Source organism: Eutrema salsugineum, unplaced genomic scaffold, assembly GCF_000478725.1.
Source record: "Eutrema salsugineum unplaced genomic scaffold, Eutsalg1_0 scaffold_8, whole genome shotgun sequence".
Lineage (NCBI taxonomy): Eukaryota > Viridiplantae > Streptophyta > Magnoliopsida > Brassicales > Brassicaceae > Eutrema > Eutrema salsugineum.
In genome coordinates this window covers 5,098,113-5,117,513 of record NW_006256414.1, presented here as the reverse complement: position 1 = coordinate 5,117,513, position 19,401 = coordinate 5,098,113, and the positions used below count along the sequence as shown (strand labels likewise).

General features: G+C 37.4%; 4 protein-coding genes and 1 non-coding gene across 8 annotated transcripts; 2 read left to right on the top strand and 3 right to left on the bottom strand.

Moving 5' to 3' along the window:
• The first annotated feature begins 820 nt into the window (after positions 1-820).
• Positions 821-9,882, top strand: LOC18010059 (phospholipid-transporting ATPase 3). Of its 2 annotated transcripts, none has more exons than XM_024159867.1 (27): positions 821-1,213; positions 1,301-1,366; positions 1,688-1,744; positions 1,873-1,954; positions 2,144-2,254; positions 2,926-3,003; positions 3,129-3,225; positions 3,869-3,975; positions 4,216-4,281; positions 4,446-4,567; positions 4,666-4,744; positions 4,827-4,904; positions 4,988-5,104; positions 5,281-5,430; positions 5,520-5,624; positions 6,084-6,226; positions 6,415-6,516; positions 6,605-6,668; positions 6,749-6,961; positions 7,222-7,387; positions 7,475-7,554; positions 7,650-7,889; positions 8,088-8,309; positions 8,379-8,546; positions 8,652-9,014; positions 9,110-9,216; positions 9,312-9,882. In XM_024159867.1, exons 1-27 carry the CDS (start codon positions 1,179-1,181, stop codon positions 9,616-9,618), a joined length of 3,525 nt encoding a protein of 1,174 aa, XP_024015635.1. In that variant the 5' UTR covers positions 821-1,178; the 3' UTR covers positions 9,619-9,882. The 2 variants fall into 2 exon arrangements, with proteins under 2 accessions (XP_024015635.1, XP_006392227.1); XM_006392165.2 differs by having other exon boundaries at positions 835-1,213; positions 1,683-1,744.
• Positions 9,883-10,205: 323 nt separating this feature from the next.
• LOC18010183 (serine/threonine-protein phosphatase PP2A-1 catalytic subunit) lies at positions 10,206-12,496 on the bottom strand. The gene is made up of 6 exons (XM_006392164.2): positions 12,015-12,496; positions 11,422-11,536; positions 11,208-11,316; positions 11,055-11,132; positions 10,678-10,869; positions 10,206-10,579 (listed from the first exon to the last, which is right to left on the bottom strand). The coding sequence occupies exons 1-6, from the start codon at positions 12,265-12,267 to the stop codon at positions 10,406-10,408; spliced, it is 921 nt and encodes a 306-aa protein (XP_006392226.1). The 5' UTR covers positions 12,268-12,496; the 3' UTR covers positions 10,206-10,405.
• Positions 12,497-12,827: 331 nt separating this feature from the next.
• Positions 12,828-15,080, top strand: LOC18010182 (protein COFACTOR ASSEMBLY OF COMPLEX C SUBUNIT B CCB4, chloroplastic). 3 transcript variants are annotated; one of them, XR_002900790.1, is made up of 9 exons: positions 12,828-12,977; positions 13,048-13,220; positions 13,404-13,503; positions 13,623-13,696; positions 13,776-13,957; positions 14,050-14,120; positions 14,209-14,292; positions 14,386-14,536; positions 14,723-15,080. XR_002900790.1 is itself a non-coding variant. In XM_006392163.2 (8 exons), exons 1-8 carry the CDS (start codon positions 12,864-12,866, stop codon positions 14,452-14,454), a joined length of 867 nt encoding a protein of 288 aa, XP_006392225.1. In that variant the 5' UTR covers positions 12,839-12,863; the 3' UTR covers positions 14,455-14,701. The 3 variants fall into 3 exon arrangements, 1 of the variants encoding a protein (XP_006392225.1); XR_002900789.1 differs by lacking the exon at positions 14,723-15,080 and having other exon boundaries at positions 12,839-12,977; positions 14,213-14,292; positions 14,386-14,701; XM_006392163.2 differs by lacking the exon at positions 14,723-15,080 and having other exon boundaries at positions 12,839-12,977; positions 14,386-14,701.
• Positions 14,657-16,454, bottom strand: LOC18010054 (TORTIFOLIA1-like protein 5). Its single transcript, XM_006392162.2, has one exon. It carries the CDS (start codon positions 16,132-16,134, stop codon positions 14,737-14,739), a length of 1,398 nt encoding a protein of 465 aa, XP_006392224.1. The 5' UTR covers positions 16,135-16,454; the 3' UTR covers positions 14,657-14,736.
• A 2,327-nt stretch (positions 16,455-18,781) lies between these two features.
• On the bottom strand, positions 18,782-18,853 carry TRNAP-AGG. The gene has a single exon. It is a non-coding gene; the product is annotated as a tRNA-Pro (tRNA).
• Positions 18,854-19,401: the final 548 nt, after the last annotated feature.

The window sequence follows — 19,401 nt, the reverse complement described above, 5'->3', positions numbered from 1 at the left end:
CACTTCTAGAGTCAAACATACATGGTTGTGTTTTTTATATCAACAATTGACCATAGCCACATGTGAAAACTATTAACCAAATAACTTTATCTGCTACATAGAAAATGAAAATGCTTATTTGTAATTACATTGATGCATATAATAATAGTGGAAGTCATTAATTGTCCTGAGATTTCAAATATTTCATGTGTGAAATTTAGTAATCGCAGCTACTATAAGTCTCTAAAGTCCTGATTAATCTATTGGATCATCATTTTCAACCTTGCCTATTCAATAAAGTTTTTTTTTTTTGGAACTTTATAACAAACGTTTCTAGACATTGTATTGAGCATACCAAAAATACAGTCTTAGCTTCTAATGAGGATTTACCAAAAATATAGTCTTAGCTTCTAATGAGGATTTAAACTTTGGAAAATCTTCACTTCTCCTTTCTGATTTCTCAAAACACATCCTTCTATTTTTAACTGCATATTTCCTTCCAATCTGCGAAATGAGTTCGATTTACACCAAATGGCTTGATGAGTAACACTTTCAAAGGTTGTGTATTTAAAATTGAATGAAATATATAATTAAGGAAAATACTACTAATTATTTTTTTACGGCGATTATTTCCAAGCAAACAAAGTGGACCCTAGGTGTGTATCTGACGGTCACGCGACTGAATGGCGCGTGGGAGTTTCTTCAACGCGGGTTTTTTTTGTTTCCTCTTTCTTCCATCAACGCGGACTCTCTTTTTTTTTTGGTAGAAAGAATAACCCAAAAAGAGAAATAAATACGTATCAAAAATGCAAAATTTGAAAAAACATTTTAATTTAATTTAATTAGTTCAACGCGAAGAAGGAGCAAAGTTTCTGAGACGAAGAAGCCATTACTCAAAAAGAGAAGGCTGGTCTTTGGTCTTCTCTGTTTCTAGTTTCTACCGTCGAATACAGATCTCTTTCCTTCTTCTAATCGAATCAATCAAGGAGGACGACGAATCAACGCGAATAATAGTGAAGTTCGAAAATTCGATTTTTGAAAGTCGACCCACCTGTTTGGATCGGTGGTGAATCCACAAATGGTTCGATCGGGTTATTTAAGCGTCGATTCTTCGACGAGTCATCGACGGACGCCGTCTCGGACGGTGACGTTGGGTCATATACAACCTCAGGCTCCGACTTATCGTACCGTCTACTGCAATGATCGGGATTCTAATATGCCCGTCCGCTTCAAGGTTAGTGTTTGCGCATTGGGAAATTTTGGCTATTTGTGTTCGTCGATTTGTATGGATTCAAATTAATGTGTGTTGAATTGTTTTCAGGGTAATTCGATTTCTACGACAAAGTACAATGTTTTCACTTTTCTCCCCAAGGGTCTGTTTGAACAGGTAAATACGCCATTGGTTTTTCCTTTGTTGCTTGGATCTAAGGGTTGTTAACTTTTAGCTCCAGGGTGTGTTTTAGAGTTAGTATTTTTTCCAAATCCAAGAAGTTTAGTGGAACCCTAGGATTTACTAGCCGAGAATTTGCTATGATGTGGGATTGTCTTTGGTTATATTTTGTCTCGGATGCACTTATGTTTCAAGGCTAGTGTGAATTTTACCTATGGAATTAGGATCAAAATCGTAAATGAAGCTACATTTGCCAACACTACAAACACCTCCATTCATTTCCACAAGGCTTAACAATTTTGTTTCCTGACAGTTTAGGCGCATAGCTAACATATACTTTCTTGGAATTTCATGTCTATCAATGACACCTATAAGGTATGTTTGACTCCACTGGAAATTTTATATTTTGACGATAGTTTGAAGTTGCCTTGCATTCTGGCTGGATCAATTTTTACTGATTGGTTTATGCAGTTATTAAGTAGATTAGATTGTTTTTCCTGCAGCCCTGTGAGTCCAATAACAAATGTAGCTCCGTTGTCTATGGTGCTTCTCGTCTCTCTTATTAAAGAGGCTTTCGAAGACTGGGTAAGGGATAACTGTTTGTTCTTCTTTTCTTTGTTAACTTCAGAAATATCTCATTTCTCCTTGCTTTAGAATAGAGTTATTTCAGCGAATCAGCGCTAAAATGATATGTTCAAGTTAGAAGATGCGTTGGAGTTTCAGGACCCATCTGTGTCTCAACTTCTAAATTCTTCTGTGGATAATTTGGTGCAGAAACGGTTTCAAAATGATATGTCCATAAATAACAGCACAGTGGAGATCTTGCAAGAACAACAGTGGGTACCTATTCCCTGGAGAAAGTTGCAAGTTGGAGATATTGTAAAGGTTAGTCCTTTATTGTTCCAACATAATAAAACGAATTGCTCTTTGGTTACCCTTTTTATTTATTGTTGTAAGTGTTTCAGTGCGTTGTTGGCACACATACTCAGTCTGCATTATAGTTATTCTGACAGACTTCACCTTATGTAATTTATGTTGTGACATTGTGCTGCTTTCAACTGTGGTAACTTATTCCCTACTATCTCCGAAATGGAAGGGTTCTATGACTACTTGACATACACTTTAAAATACTAACAAATATCATGCATTGCTGGCCTCTAGCAAGGGACACTGTGGTTAAGAAATTTGTTTGTGTTGACTACATTTCACAGCTCTAATTTATCATTTAGGATTCGGAAAGGGGAGGGAGACTGTCAATTAGGATAGAAAAGTAATTTACTTAATTTGCATTGCCTCCTTTTAGGTACTGATCTTTAGTTACCACTGTGGTTCACCAAGAATTTTAAGTAGATTTGATTAGCCTCACTCGTCGACCCAACTCAAAAATCCACCAAATTGTCGACCGCCGAAAATTCATTACTTCCCTGCTACCTACTTATACCACTAGCTGAGCTAGCTAATCTTAATTTTGGAATCTTGTTAGCTTTGATCAAGATCCATTATTGTTATCTTTGTTTAAGATCCATAATTGTTAAATAAGTTCCTTGATTTTGCAGATAAAACAAGATGCATTTTTTCCAGCAGATATTCTTTTCCTCTCCAGCACTAATCCGGATGGTATCTGCTACGTTGAGGTGCTTCTTTTTTGACAGCCCCTTTCCAAAATATTGCTTTCTCTTTGTCCAGGACAAGATGCTGCTATTCAAGAACGTTCTCTTACCTAGTGTACCATTCATTTGCTTATTTCTTGTGAGTGCAGACTGCCAATCTAGATGGAGAAACAAATTTAAAAATAAGAAAGGCCCTTGAGAGGACATGGGATTACTTGGCACCAGAGAAAGCTTCTGAGTTTAAAGGTTAGCCTATGGCCTGTTATCAGGCAATAATATTTTTTGTAGATAGATGTGAAACTGTTGCAGTGACATATTGTACTTAATTTGCTAGAACTAGTTTGCAAATAAAGTTAGTGGGTTCCGGCGATTTGGCATTGGTTGTAGAAATAGTTGCCAGTTTTCATCATTATACATATGATCTTTACCTAAAAAACCAAATGAAACTGTCTGAAAAAGGTACACCTGGGTCAGATTACTTTCTTAAAGTTCCCTGCCAACTCCTTTCCTTTTCCTATATCACATCCTGATGTTCGGATCGAAGAATCACCAGAACTAATGGCAGCAGAGTCGTAAATTTATCATTTGTTTAGTGTTTTTCTGGCTATTGTAAAGAGAGATTAATGTTGCATGCTGGTAGAATTTTTCTAACATTATTATGCTGACAGAATTGGTATAGATCATTTCTCTGACCGATGATACATGTTCTTGACTCTTATCTATTTACGTCTTTTAATATATGCAGAAGTAATTTTTCTCTGTTCTGACGGTCCTTCATTTTGTTCAACTTCTTTTTTTTTTTTTTTTTTTTTTCATTTCAGTATGAGTGTGATGTAACTGTGTGACACATGTCTTCACTTTCTCCAACATCTCTGTCTTTACCATGCAGGTGAAATTCAGTGCGAGCAACCGAACAATTCTCTGTACACTTTCACCGGGAATCTTATAGTGCAAAAGCAGACATTACCGCTCTCTCCAGACCAGCTTTTATTGCGTGTATGATTGACTTTTCCTGTCATTGGCTGCTATTTTCCTTTTTGCCTTTTTTCTTTGCAATTTCATGATTTGGTGATGTATGGTTTTTCTTTCTTTTGGATAATGTTGATCCAGTTATGAAATATCTTGATTGGTTTTTCAACGTTACATCCTTGGATTAATAAAAGTTCTGAACAGATTCCCATGCATGTAATGCAGAGGTTTGTATCCTCAATCTTCTGAGACTTTTGACATTTTCAGGGATGCAGTCTTAGGAACACAGAATACATAGTTGGAGCTGTAGTTTTTACTGGCCATGAGACGAAGGTAAGCCTTTGTGAAGCTTGTTTTATGAGAAGCTAGCTTTGCAAACATGTGTTTCTAGCTTACAGGATTCACGTATTCTAAAACCATGCTATGGTTTCTACTTCATTATATTGGATCTATGCATACAATCTGATGCTATGCTTTGGTGAATTCTACATATGTAGGTGATGATGAATGCCATGAATGCTCCTTCGAAAAGAAGTACGCTGGAAAAGAAGCTCGACAAGCTCATTATTACAATATTTTGTGTCCTTGTCACGATGTGTCTTATTGGAGCTATAGGCTGGTGTGGATTCTCGTCAATCTTTTGAATTATCAAGTGTTGCTTCAACTGTTCACCATATCCTGTTGTGATACAGTTATTTATATTTGTTAATTTTGCAGTTCAATTGTGACGGATCGGGAGGACTATTACTTGGGTCTACTACAGAAGCCAGATTGGGAATACCGTAATCGATTCATGGTAAATAGCTTTGTGTAGTTGAACTTGATTTCCGTCTATTTGGATTCCTGGTTTTACCATATTTCTTCTGTTTGTGCCACAGATAGGGTTTTTCACCTTCTTCACTCTAGTCACTCTTTTCTCGTCGATTATACCAATCTCCCTTTATGTTTCTATTGAGGTACGTCTTTCCTAGTATCCTTTTTTCAAATATCTGCAGTATAAAGACCCCAATTTAAGTTATTTCCATCTTATGAAACCCAGATGATCAAGTTTATCCAGTCGACGCAGTTTATCAACCGAGATCTCAATATGTATCATGCTGAAACAAATACCCCTGCCTCAGCCAGGACTTCGAATTTAAACGAGGAGCTTGGACAGGTAGCTATCAGTCCATGTTGCATATTGCCACTACTGATCCTTGCGAGAAACTGTTGCTTGTTTTATATAGATATCCGTATTGTTGCTAGTATTTTAACTGTTGCTAGATTATTATTATTTTTTATATACTTTGGTATCGGTCTCACTGCAGTTGAAACTACTATGGTATCTTTCAGGTGGAATACATATTTTCTGATAAAACTGGAACGCTGACGAGAAATTTGATGGAGTTCTTTAAATGTTCAATTGGAGGAATAAGTTATGGATGTGGTGTCACTGAAATAGAAAGAGGAATCGCTCAGCGTAATGGTTTAAAAGTTCAAGAGGTATCATTTATTTTTAGATTGGGAAGTTGCCTAATTCATTATGGTGCAATGGAAGCATGTCTAATTTGTACCGCTACAAATATTCTCAGGAGGAAAGGTCGACTGGTGCAATAAGAGAAAAGGGATTTAATTTTGATGATCCAAGGCTAATGCGGGGAGCTTGGAGAAACGAACCTAATCCTGATCTTTGCAAGGTGCCTTACTTCCATTTTCCAGAGATTTGGCTCACAATAAGTTTAAGAATTGTACTAGCTAAGTGGTTATAGAGTTAGGGCTAATCTAAAAAAATTTCTGCTTCCTTTCATGAAAAAGTGCGGTCTACTGTGTAATTGATAGGTGCTGAGATGTGAACTTGTAAGGTTATATCTTGAAAAGGTTCTTTTGTTTAGTCTTTTAGCTTTGCCCATAGCCTGAATTTAAGGTTTTTGTTTTGCGAGTTTACTAAAAACTACAGATTGGGTCTGGCCAAGGCCTTTAAAATATTATAATGACATTTTCGTGATTTAGAGAAATCTTGGTTTGACCCCCCCCCCCCCCCCCCCACAAAAAAAAGAAGTTCATTGGTTTCGGGTTCCAGATTTCTGCTGAGTCTATTTCTGGCCATGCAGGTGCAGATGCTAATTCAACTTGTGATATTGTACTTGCTCATGTAGGAACTTTTTAGATGCCTAGCCATCTGCCACACAGTCCTTCCTGAAGGTGATGAGTCACCTGAGAAGATCATTTATCAAGCTGCATCTCCAGATGAAGCTGCCCTAGTTACTGCCGCCAAGAATTTTGGTTTCTTCTTTTACAGGTAATCCTCATTACATTTCAGTTTCCAAAGACAAGTTGAAATTGCAGGCAATATGACAAGATAAAATTTGCAACTAGTTAACTTGCCCATGACTCCTAGTTGTAAATTTTATATTTTCTTCCATGGGTCCTTTTGTCTCTCCAGTCTGTGTTAGTTTGTTTGAGACTACTTTTATTTTGTATTTTCAGGCGTACTCCAACTATGGTGTATGTTCGCGAGTCTCATGTGGAGAAGATGGGAAAGATTCAAGATGTGGCCTATGAGATCCTTAATGTTCTCGAGTTCAACAGGTCTATATGACGGTGATATGTTTATTTGTTTGTTTTCTCTATGTCGTGATTTAAGCATACCAATAAAATTTTACACAATGCTTAACAGTACAAGGAAGCGCCAATCTGTTGTATGTCGTTTCCCAGATGGAAGGCTTGTTCTATACTGTAAGGTAATAGATCTTAAACACCTGCTTCTCTGTGTAGTTCGAGGTCAAATTTTGATCATTGCTTGCTGGAGCTTTGTCCACAGGGTGCTGATAACGTAATCTTTGAGAGATTGGCCGATGGTATGGACGATGTTAGGAAAGTAACAAGAGAGCATTTGGAAAATTATGGATCTTCTGGATTGCGCACCCTTTGTCTGGCCTATAAAGATTTAAACCCTGCAACTTACGATAGTTGGAATGAAAAATTCATCCAGGCCAAATCTGCATTACGAGACCGTGAAAAGAAGTTAGACGAGGTATACTATTATTTCTCAGCTATATCCTTTTCAATGATTGAGGCAACATTCTCTTGAGTAAACGACTTTAAATAAATTTCAGAGGTTCAAAATGGCTTCTAGGAGCAATATAACTATTTTATATAACAGGAATGAATTTTTTTATATAATTATGTCCTTAAGTAGTGAGAAAGATTGTAACCTTAAGTACAGTTTTTGGGTCGCCTGTAAATAGTTGATCAATTATACCTGATGAATGTGAGGTGTCTTGATCCATGCAGGTGGCAGAAATTATCGAGAAGGATCTTATCCTCATCGGATCGACTGCAATTGAAGACAAACTTCAGGAAGGGGTGCCTAATTGCATAGAGACCTTATCAAGAGCTGGAATTAAGATCTGGGTATTAACAGGGGACAAAATGGAAACGGCTATTAATATTGCATATGGTAGGGTATTCCACCAACTGTAGCTCTTGGATCTTACTTTTTCTTCTCTCACTTGAATATCTAATCTTTGATTTTGTTATTCTACAGCATGCAACTTGATCAACAATGATATGAAACAATTTATAATCAGTTCTGAAACGGACGCAATCAGGAATGCTGAAGAAAGGGTAATTGTTTACTGTGAATCTTGTCTTGTGTAGGATTTTTATGGAACCAAACATTTAAGTTATTCTTTATTAATAAAAACTTATACATATATTAGGGTGATCAAGTTGAGATTGCTCGTGTTATCAAAGAAGAAGTGAAGAGCCAGCTGAAAAAGAGCCTTGAAGAAGCTCAACACTCTCTGCATACCGTAGCTGGACCAAAACTGGCCCTCGTTATTGATGGAAAGTGTTTAACGTATGCATTAGACCCGAGTTTACGCGTGACGCTTCTAAGCTTGAGCTTGAACTGTACTTCAGTTGTATGCTGTCGTGTTTCTCCGTTACAGAAAGCACAGGTAATTTCAGATGACTAATTTCGAAATAAATTCGTACACGCTGGTTTTTTAAAGGAAGCTTATATATTATTGTTCTGTGGCTTTGGTTGCGCAATTGGTAGTTAATTCTGGCACTTAATTCATATCCATTGAGTAACTTGGTTCTCTGTCTTCTTTGAACCGGCTTCTAAAATTCTAACATATGTTATCTAATTTCAGGTGGCAAGCTTGGTGAGAAAAGGGGCAAAAAAGATTACACTTAGTATTGGTGATGGTGCCAATGATGTCAGCATGATTCAAGCCGCTCATGTTGGTATAGGAATAAGTGGGATGGAGGGAATGCAAGCTGTGATGGCTAGTGATTTTGCCATTGCTCAGTTCAGATTTCTTACAGATTTGCTTCTTGTTCATGGACGGTGGTCATACCTTCGAATCTGCAAGGTTGAATTTCTCTTTTGCCGCATAACATGTATATAATTTTTGAAGTTCTAATGATCTTTCGCTTCGCAGGTTGTAATGTATTTCTTCTACAAGAACCTTACTTTCACTTTGACTCAGTTTTGGTTCACATTTCGAACTGGATTTTCTGGTCAAAGGTTCTACGATGATTGGTTCCAGTCATTGTATAACGTTGTATTCACAGCTCTTCCTGTCATTGTCCTTGGGTTGTTTGAGAAGGTACTAGCTTTTCTCGATCTTTGCTTTATACAAAAGAATACCCATCGTAAACTGTGCGACTCTCTTCATTTTGTTTTGGATTTGATAATATTGTTGTCTTGGTAGGATGTGAGTGCGTCCCTTTCAAAGAGATACCCAGAATTGTATAGAGAGGGGATACGTAACTCATTTTTTAAATGGAGAGTCGTAGCAGTATGGGCTTCTTCTGCTGTGTATCAGTCACTCGTCTGTTATCTCTTCGTGACCTCTTCATCTTTTGGGGCTGTAAATTCATCAGGCAAAATATTTGGTCTCTGGGATGTTAGCACAATGGTCTTCACATGTCTCGTGATTGCTGTGAACATGCGCATTCTTTTGATGAGCAATTCCATTACCAGATGGCATTATATCACAGTCGGTGGGAGCATTGCTGCATGGCTCGTTTTTGCTTTCATATACTGCGGGATCACTACACCACGTGATAGAAATGTAAGCGCTCCTTTCCTTTCTGAGTATATCTTTGGGTTTTCTTGATGTTCATAACTTGGCAAATCTGATTTCTATCTTTTCACACGTCTCTGCAGGAAAATGTCTACTTTGTCATCTTTGTCCTGATGAGTACATTCTATTTCTACTTCACATTGCTGCTTGTTCCCATTGTTTCTCTTCTAGGCGATTTCATCTTCCAAGGGTAAGTAAAACCTAGATATTATCAGTTCATAGTTTCTTGAAGGTCACAGTTTCAGCTACACCTAACATGGTCAACACCTGTCTTCACTGATACAGGGTTGAGAGATGGTTCTTCCCATATGATTATCAGATCGTTCAAGAAATACATAGGCACGAGTCAGATGCAAGCAAGGCAGATCACCTGGAGATAGAGAACGAGCTCACACCTCAAGAGGCCAGAAGCTATGCGATATCGCAATTGCCTCGGGAACTCTCAAAGCACACTGGTTTTGCATTTGATTCACCAGGCTATGAGTCTTTCTTTGCGTCTCAACTAGGTGTTTACGCGCCACAGAAGGCGTGGGATGTGGCAAGGAGAGCTAGTATGAGGTCACGGCCGAAGCAACTACCAAAGAAGAAGTAAAAAGTATATTGTTGCTAATTGTCTTTGTACATTTAGGCAATTTTCATCATCAAATTGGGGGGTTTTTTTTTAGGCCTTTAGTTTAAAAATATATGTAGAAATGTACCTCTTAGATGTTTTACTAATGATCATCTTTTTTATGTTTGTGTTTTGCTTTAAACGCCATTTTCTTATAGCTCCATTTATGACTTATGTGGAGAGGCAAGCGTTAGGATCCAGTACTTCTTCCTTCTGTACATAAATTTGATTTGATTACATATCCTAGTGTCATTTTTTCTCCTTTTTCATTCTAACTTATTATTGTATGCCAAATTAAACTCAACTGTCGATCATCAGTTAAGGGATTGTGAATAGGATGTGGTCTTAATGAAAAATGCTTTTTGTCTACCTAATCAATCGAATCTTACATACTCTATGGTTGTAATGAAGGCAGGTAATGATTGGTGGGCTAACCATAGCTTTTATAAATAGAAACTTAGGCTCCATCACTGATTCATACAAAGTAGGGCCTCTTTTGCCAACGAACCCGCTTAAAAGATTGCATTGAGAGAGAAAATAAAATGATCTATATACTTTGGCAAGTGAGATTTGAATCTGTACTTTCAGAACATCGATTAATTGGTGGTATTGGATAAAATACTGTTTTACTCTTATCAATAATCCAAATTCCCATTAAGAAACACAAAACAAAATATAACAAAAGAGACGCATCTACAATGATACAGCAACAAACAAACTTTTGGAATTTAAGAAAAAAAAGGAAAAAAAAAATTGAAGTGGTAAGAAATCACAAAAAATAATCAGGGGTCTTGCGAGTGGTATCGGGTTCGACCTGTCTAGGTGCTGGATCGAACTGAAGGAAGTTCTGTTCCATCTTCTCTCCAATCTCAAGTATAGCCGCCATGTTTCCACATCGGTAACAGTAGTTTGGTGCACTAAACACCGTCACTACGTTCTTTTCCTATGAACACAAACCAAAAGATTAAGCTTTTTTTTTTTTTTGCAACACACAAACCCATTCGAGATGTATATGCTAATTGATGTTTTGAACATAAATACCTGACACCAATTATAGCCTTCCATGACAAGCTGATGCGCTCTTGATATCAGACTCAGTCCATTGTTATGATTAAATTGACCTGCAATGTCCTGTCCAAATGTGTAGCCAGCACCACGGGGAGATATTCCCCATCCACATCGATCGTCTGGATCAGACCAGAGTAAATCGCACATTGGTCCTTCGTGTGGAACCTACAATCCCAAGAGCATACCATATTAGATGATAAACTCTTTCATAAGCCAAATCTGAGAATAACTACGAGCGTACAAAAGGTTTATAGCTAGAGAGAATCATTGTCTTAGGGAGAAAGAGGAGACATTTGCTTATACTTAAGTACAAAATAGTGCCTTTATAGGAAAAATATAGTCATCATTACCTCCTGTATCCGATCCAAGCTTCGGATATTGTCAAGGGTATCCAGTGAAGGAGAAAGACCTCCATGCAAACAGAAAACCTGGCATAGATTACAGTCGATGAAGACAAGTGCAGAATTGCAACAAATATGGTGATTGGCAAGAACAGCTCAAACCTGACTCTCTATGAGTGCTGTGAGAGGTAAATAATCAAAAAGGTCCGTGAAATACTTCCACACGTTTGCGTTTCCGTATTTCCTCAAGCACTCGTCATAAAAACCATATCTGAACACACAAAAAGAACAAAAAGGGACATGAACAGACGCCCGGAAAATGAAAACACTTTATGTTGATGTGAGTCGGAAGGGAATATAATACAAGTTTTCTTACACTTGTGTAATTTGACGACTCTCATGATTCCCTCGCAGAATCGTGAGTCTGTCCCTGTAACGCACCTTTAGTGCCACCAATAGAGAGACTGTTTCTACTGAATAGTATCCACGATCTGCACAGGTATAAACCGAGACGAACAATAAACCACAGGACATTCACTATCAGCTCCAACTTCAAACAAAAGGTCTAAATTCTATTGAATGGCTTTCATGAAAATGAGCATCACTATACAAAAGCCTAATGATGGTCATATGACGATAGGATTAAAAAAGTTTCAATGAAAAAGTATCTGAACAAGTCGGAGATAAGCGATTGAGAAAAGTTGTTCATCCCAACAAATGAAACCCACACGAAGCTCACTTTAGGTATAACAAAATTGCAAATTTTCATTAGGCTCATGAAATCAAAAGCAAATCAATGAAACTAGAATCATTCGAAGGATCATCGTTGCATCAAAATTAGCTAACACAGATCTAACCCTGAAAAACACTCAAAAGCAAGCCAGGGAATATATATAACTTAGAGACGAAATCGCAATCCCTAACCTACATAACAACGATTGATTTTTGATCGAGAACAGAGGGACTAACCTACATAATCTCCCATGAAGAGGTAATTAGTATCCGGCGGGTTACCACCAATGCGGAAAAGCTCAATTAGGTCATAGAACTGGCCATGGATATCGCCGCAGACGGTAACCGGACACTTAACCGGCTGAACATTCCATTCCTCAACCAGAATCGCCTTGGCTTGATCGCAGAGGATCTTCACGTCCGCCTCAGCCAACGGCTTACACTCCATCAGCTGCTCGATCTGACGGTCGAGATCCCCGTTAGACGGCATCTCCTCTCTCTCGTCCTTTTCAACCTTTAAAATCCAAATCTAACGGATTTGGCCACCGTTTCCTTCAAATCGAATACGGCGGCGACGATGGCGACGGAGGAGGATGAAGAGTCGCCGGTGGTTTTTTAAGAGTTAATAGGTGGCTCTGGTCGACGGTTCGGTTTCTCTCATCACGCGCCGTCTCTCTCTCTCTGTAAAATGGATATTTATTTCAGACAAACGATTTTTTTATTTTAATATATAAAATATATAAAGTTGTTGAGGTGTAAAATATTTCTGAAGCCAAAAAAGAAAAATTTAATTTGAGATATTTGTTTACGGGTTCGAACCGGGTCAAAAGGAAATTGACACGTGGCGAATTCGTTCTCTTTGGTTATGATGAGGCAAATCGGATATAGACGGATACGACGGCATTTTTACTGACGAATATTTCATTTTATATACTTACAGTGCGTTTTATTAAACTCCGTCGTATGGAGATACATTAAACGCTGTCGTATGGAGATACATTAAACGCTGTCGTATGGAGATATATTAAACGTCGTCCTAACGGCCAATTTTCATCACTAACCTCAGCTTGCTTCTTTCAATCTGCAATGGAAGCGAGAATTATCCACCAAATTCAAATCCCGAAGAACCCTATTCGCAGATTCTCTCGTCCTCCCTTCGATTTCCCGCGATTTATCAGAGCTTCTTCTTCAACCTCGCAGGTTTCATTCCTTCATTTTTTTTTCTTTTCTCTCTCTCCTTTTATTTTTAAATTTTCCTTCGGGTCACTAGGATCCGAAAAGCTACAGAGGTCCGAAACCGAGCAAGAACTTGGTGGCGGATTTCGTTTCCAGAAACGATGACTCGGTACGGAGCTTGCCGATCTACGTTGGAGGAGCTTCTCTCTTGGCCGTCCTCTTCAATCGCGCTGTTTCCGGTATCGCTCCTGTTGCCGATGCTAGCAGGTAATCTTCGATCGGTACAAAACTCTCTGCAACTCTGAGACTGAACAAGTTAACTTCGGTTTATCTGATTTTTTTAGCTGCGCCCAATTTGAGTTTTAGTAAGGTATTTTCAAAAACGAAATGTGATTCGAGGTCAATTTTCAAAAGCATTGATATTGATTTGGTGTTTTGATGCGATCGTAGCTCTCAGTCTAGAGCAGATCTATTGGCACTTGGCTTAGCCGTCACCAATCTATTGACCGGTTTAGTCTGGTTATCGATTCGACCAAAGTCCATAACACCAGTAAGATTTCTTAATCCTTCTGCTTTTTTTTTTCCACTCAATAACCAAAGTTTGAATATTGAAAGTTTGTAGAATTTTAAATAGCAATCGAAATTCTCGGTTTTTGTTTGATAAATTAGGTACAACCTGAAGGTGTGGAATGTAAAGTTGTAGAATCTGATCTTCCTGCATCGATTGTCTCTGAGTTATTATGGTATAATTGTTCTATGATTCAATGTTCTTTTGGGAAGAAAGAGGGAATGGAATCTGACGTTTTGCCTATTTTCTCGCAGGGCTTGGGTGTCTCTTAAGGCAGCAACATGTTGTAAGTCTCTGGTTATTGTCTACAATGGAATTTGCCTTATTCAAATCGGGATGGTTGCTGAATCTCCACAAGATAAGAAAGCAATCATAGTAAACACTGATAAGCTCATGCAAGGATCGGTTTACCAAGGCGTAATGAAATCCAAAGCACGTAAGTTAGTACGAAAATTCCAGTTTATATATTTGTGAGAAATATGCAATTAGTATCTAAAGAAGAAAAAAGAAAACGATTTGTTTTGTCAGAAAGTTACTTGGCCAATCTTTCTCTTTATCCGGGGAGATCAGAGCTGCCATTTTTGCCTGCAAATACACAGGTTTGTTGAGGATTCAAGTATTACACTTTCATAGTGAATAATGAAACTTTGTTGACAAATATTTGTGTTTTTTTGTTTTTCCCGTTAGGCAGTGATTTTGCAGCCACTTGGTGATAAAGGAATCGCAGTTATTGGCGGAAACACAATCAGAGGCTTCACATCTTCAGACCAGGTAGGGAAAATAATTGAACTTCTCTATTTTGTTTGTGACTTGGACAAATTAACAGAACAAGTAAAAGAGTTTGCTTTGCTCATCATAATCTAGGCATGGATTTCTTCAATTGGGGAGAAGCTAGATGCAACTTTGGGAAGATATTTCATTGATGTCGCTTAGAATTTCACGAGAAGGAGATCGAAACAAGCAGAGACCGGGGAATCATCTAGCGGAAACACATTACAAGCATCGATCGATAAAGGTTCTAACCATTCATTGGCTCAGCAGTGTAACTGTGAGGAAAGAACTATTCATTATGTGATCATGTGGTTACATAAATCTGAAATGAATTGTCAAAAAAATAAAAGCTTCATAAATAAAAAGCCATGAAAAGCAATGAAAACTCATTCTTCTTCACAAGCTAAAACATTGAAGGTGTTGTGGTCAGGTATAATCAGCATTTCAGTTCTGTAGACAGGCGTTTCGTTTGTGGTTTCCTCCATTCTGTTGTGTTATGGTGCGAGTGACTATCAAATCAGTGGAGATTACGCTTAGGTTCGTCTCAAGACCACGCACTCGTCTCTCCAGAGACTGCATCCCGTTCTGCGAGCTCTCCATCAACCTTTGAAAGAGATCAAACAGATTAGACTGTTGCTTTTCAATAAGACTAATTTGGTTTCTTATCAAAGACAACTCTTCTGCATTCTTCCTCTGTGAAGAAGAACTTCTTGCTTCAAGATTCTCTTCGTCACTACTCTGAGCATCACGCGGCTTTGGCTTTGGCTTTGCTGGGAAGAGAACCCTTTTAGCTCCCAATGTTGAATGGTTCCGCTTCTCTTCAACATCATTCAGCTTTGAGCTTATTGGTGCTTTTATATTCTTGTCTTTGCCTTTCAATGTATTGCTTCTTTGCCTTGAAGTCGCAGATGAACCAGAAGAAGCTGATTTGGAGGAAGAAGAAGACTCTGAGATCTCTGTAGAATCATCACCTTCAAGTTGCTTCCATAAACTCAACGTACGATTCATCGTCTCCCTAACAAGCTTAACCTTATCAAATCTTCTGCTCTCCATGATACCTACACATGCCTTCTTATACAACGGAGCTAACTCTTGTTCCGCCATAGCAACTCTAGCCATCGCCTCCGCAGCAGCTTTCCTCGCATGCCAATCATCGCTGCTTAGAAACTCCAAAACGTTCGGTAAAAGCCAATCAAGCACCGCCTTGTCGCTGTTTCTTCCGCCGACGGCTCCGATCACGCTCCCTATGGCTCCGAGAAGCTCCGGTTTCGCCTTGAATCCTTCCGATTTAAGAAGTTTCCCGATTTTCGGCAGCGCTTTCTGCAACTGCTCAACGTCAGGCTCCTCAGCCGCGTCAATCGCCGCCGCGAGGCACACGGCGGCGCCGATCTGCGCGTTGGGATCGCAATCGTGGATTAGGGTTTCGATCAATGGTCCGGAGAGGGTAGAGAATGGCGATCCGGTGATGCTGGTTGTCATATCGACGGAAGCGGCGGTGCAAGCGGCGCGGACGGAGGAGTCAGGGTCGCGGAGACGGCGGAGTATGGTGGTGACCATTTTGGAGAGGTGAGGAGCGAGGGAATCGCCATGGGAACGAGAGAGGACGGAGAGGAGGGAAACGCAGTGTTTCCTAACCGGAGATTTCGCCGAAGAGTCTGTGTTCTGGAGACAATTTATAAACAGAGAGAAAGTCTCCGGTGAGAGGTTAAGAGCGATTGATTCAAGCTCTGCGGCGGCGAGAGACAGAGTATCGCGATCGGAGAGTCGGTTGAGACAGGCGATGACTCGCTGCTTGAGATCGGTAACCGTCACCGGCGAAGAACGGATTTGAACGGAAGGCATTATTCGAAAGTCACCGGAGGTTATCGTTTTGGTTGTAGCTAGTAGAAATCCGCCATGGAAGGAGAGAAGAAGAGCTTTGTGGAGATTTGGCGGCAGAAAAAAAGGCAATGAAGATGACTGTACGGTTGGTACTACTTGGCTTTTAAACAAGACTCTCTCGTCTTTGCCTTTGGCTTGCCTTTTAAACTTATCAAATTTTACCACCTTCCACAAAATTTTACGTTCCCTTTCAATTTAGAGCCCAAGTTTCCATTTGTTTTTCTTTAACTCCAAATTTCCTTTTATTTTCTTCTCAACTCCAAAAAATCCTTTTCGTAATAATGTGTGATTAAAAAAAAATAATGATAAACAATATTTTTTTTTTAAAGTGATGAACAATATTAAAATAGTGTTAGTGGTGATTGGTGAATACCAAAATAGCGGAATCAATAGATAAAAGAAAATTAACTGAAAAATTTTAAACCTCAAAAAGTACAATTTATTAGATGAATATAATTTTATTTACTAGTTATAAATTTAAAATGTGTAAGATGAATTGAAAATTAGTTTTTCAATTCTCATTTTTATCATTTCGTTTTATTATTGCGAAGAAGCCATACCATTTAATTTTAATAGACGAAATCACATTTCAGAACATAAAAAAGCCATACCATTTAAATTTAAAAATATAGTTGTTGTTACCGTTTTTATAGTATATTTTTTACAAATCAATTAATTACCCTAGAAATTTCTATTATCTTACTTCTCTTTTTTTCTAATTAACGTCTTAAAAGTTAAAAAATCAAAATAGATTCAATATATAGCAGCAAATTAATTAAGATTCTAACGTGCGCGAGAATAGTTATGTTATAAGTAAGATGTCAAATATCAAATATCTACGAAAACAATCAAAAGAAAATCTAAGATTCTGCAAAAATTATTTTATTACAAGCAAAAGGAAACTATATATCCACAATGTTACACATGAGCTGATCGATGAGCAAGTCAAGCAAACACGGTTTCCTCTTAACACGTAACAAAACGTGAAAGGAATTCTTCTTTTTGTTTTTAACAAAAACTAGGATGATATATTATATGTTAACTAGATTTTTTTTCTTCTTTTTTTGGTGACAATACTATGATACCTTTTCAACAAAAGGCTGTATATTGATAAGTCATTTAAAACTATATGTATATTGAAAACAAAACAAAAGTTCTCTAATTCCAAAGAGAAGTGTTTAATTTAAAATGTGATGGTAGGCATCATGTTTTCGCATATGAAAATCCTCTAACGTTTATGGGAGCCATGTTTGTTTCTACTGACTAATTTCAAGAAACCCAAAACGGAGATAACTTAAAAGGAAATTTTTTGTCATCCTTATATATAGTTTGATTAATTTGAAACATAAAACCTCTTACGGGAAGACATTATTAAATAAATAAATAACTCCTAAGCTTTTGTAATCTATCGGGTAAACCTAACTCTAATGCCACGCTGACAAAGAGAAAATCATGATGCCACTTTAGGAATCACAATAATGGAAAATTAGAAGAGATTGGTTCTTCAAATATGCAAGGAAAATAAAAAGGTAGAGTTTGGGTCCTTTTTTCTGATGTTTATGATGTTTATGAAGAGAATAAGCCGGAAGAAAATCATGATGCCACTTTAGGAATCTTTTCATTTTTTCATAGAATAAGCTTCGAACCAAATGTTTATGATGAGAATAAGCCGGAAGAAAAATATCAAATTAGTACAAAAAAAATATTAAAAAGTCTTTAAACGAATATCAAAGAGTTAGAAATGTTGTTGAGAGCCCGATAATACAACATTTGAATACTCGATTGTAATTGATCAACTATTACTTGAACTCATTTGTACTACGTATATAGTGTGCCCTGTTCTTGATAAATCAGGTTCCTTCCAAGAAGTTGCGAGTTCCCTTATTAAACACTGGTCAGATAAGTCATTTTTACTCTCTAAGAGTTTGAGCGTACGTACTTCTAAAAGAACAAAAATTCTCACATTTTAAGCATATGAATTCACTCACTTTGTATAGATTCTTAACATTGAAATTGTTTATGTTAAAAACGTAGAATCCAACATAACTTTGGTCAAAAAAGGTGAATAAGTTTTGAATGTCGATATTTAATTTAGGACACACAAGATTCCGGAAAAAACTTGGAAAATTCCCCAATTTTCTCCAACAAACGACAAGAAAATATGATTAGGTTGCAAAGAACCTTGCATCTCTGGCCTACAAATCTGTACCTACATTCAGTCACTTACTAGTAGCACACTAAAATAATACATCTTGAATAAACTTCATGAAAGTAGACCAGTGATATATAGTTCTCCAGACAAAGTGTCGACTATGGTCCTGAGAATATTTATTTATTTAAATCTTGTTGTAACACACGGAACATAGATGCTGCTGTGTCTCTGTCAACAATGACTTTTTTTTGTGCAAAGTGTTTAGTCGAGCAAAAGAATTAGAGCGTTTACAAGAAATGTTTTACTAGACTGGGGGCCTTTTCCAGGGCTAAGCCTAATATCCCGTTTCCAAGAAATGTAGACAATCCCTGCGCTTTACGTAGGCCACAACGAAATAGAGGTATTGATTTGAGGGAACCTGGCCTAATAAATTGATATTAAAAAGATATTAAGTTTGGGGCATTCCGAGAATTGAACTCGGGACCTCTCGCACCCTAAGCGAGAATCATACCACTAGACCAAATGCCCTTTGATGAGAGAAAGTCATATAGTAAATTTCATACTACATTTTATTTAAACTAATATTTGATAAATCAATACTTTATTTATCCTAAATTAATTTTTATCAGCCAAATTATAACTTCATAAGTCAATACCTCTATAAATTAATATATTGGTATGATAGACAAATTGAAATATAATGTTATATATGAAGACATTTTGAAAATGTGTAGAAATAAAAATAGTCCATCTTTAAGATCTATAAAGAAGTGTATTTTCATAAAAAAAATCACTGCAACTTTATTTTTCTCGAGTATCTTCCAACTATAGATACATCATACATCACACACTTGGTTTTCATAAACAATTATCAAAGGTTTAGAAAACAATTAATGCAAAAAAATTTATATAGTAAATGGGTGATGATAAAAAGTAAAAAAGTGAATTATTAAGTTGCCAATGGATTGTAAAGGTTGTACTTATAAACTTATCTTGGTTGGTATTCAGATGTATTAAATAAAATGATAAAATCCATAGATATAGCAAAAGCATTCAAAATGATCAGTAAATCCAGT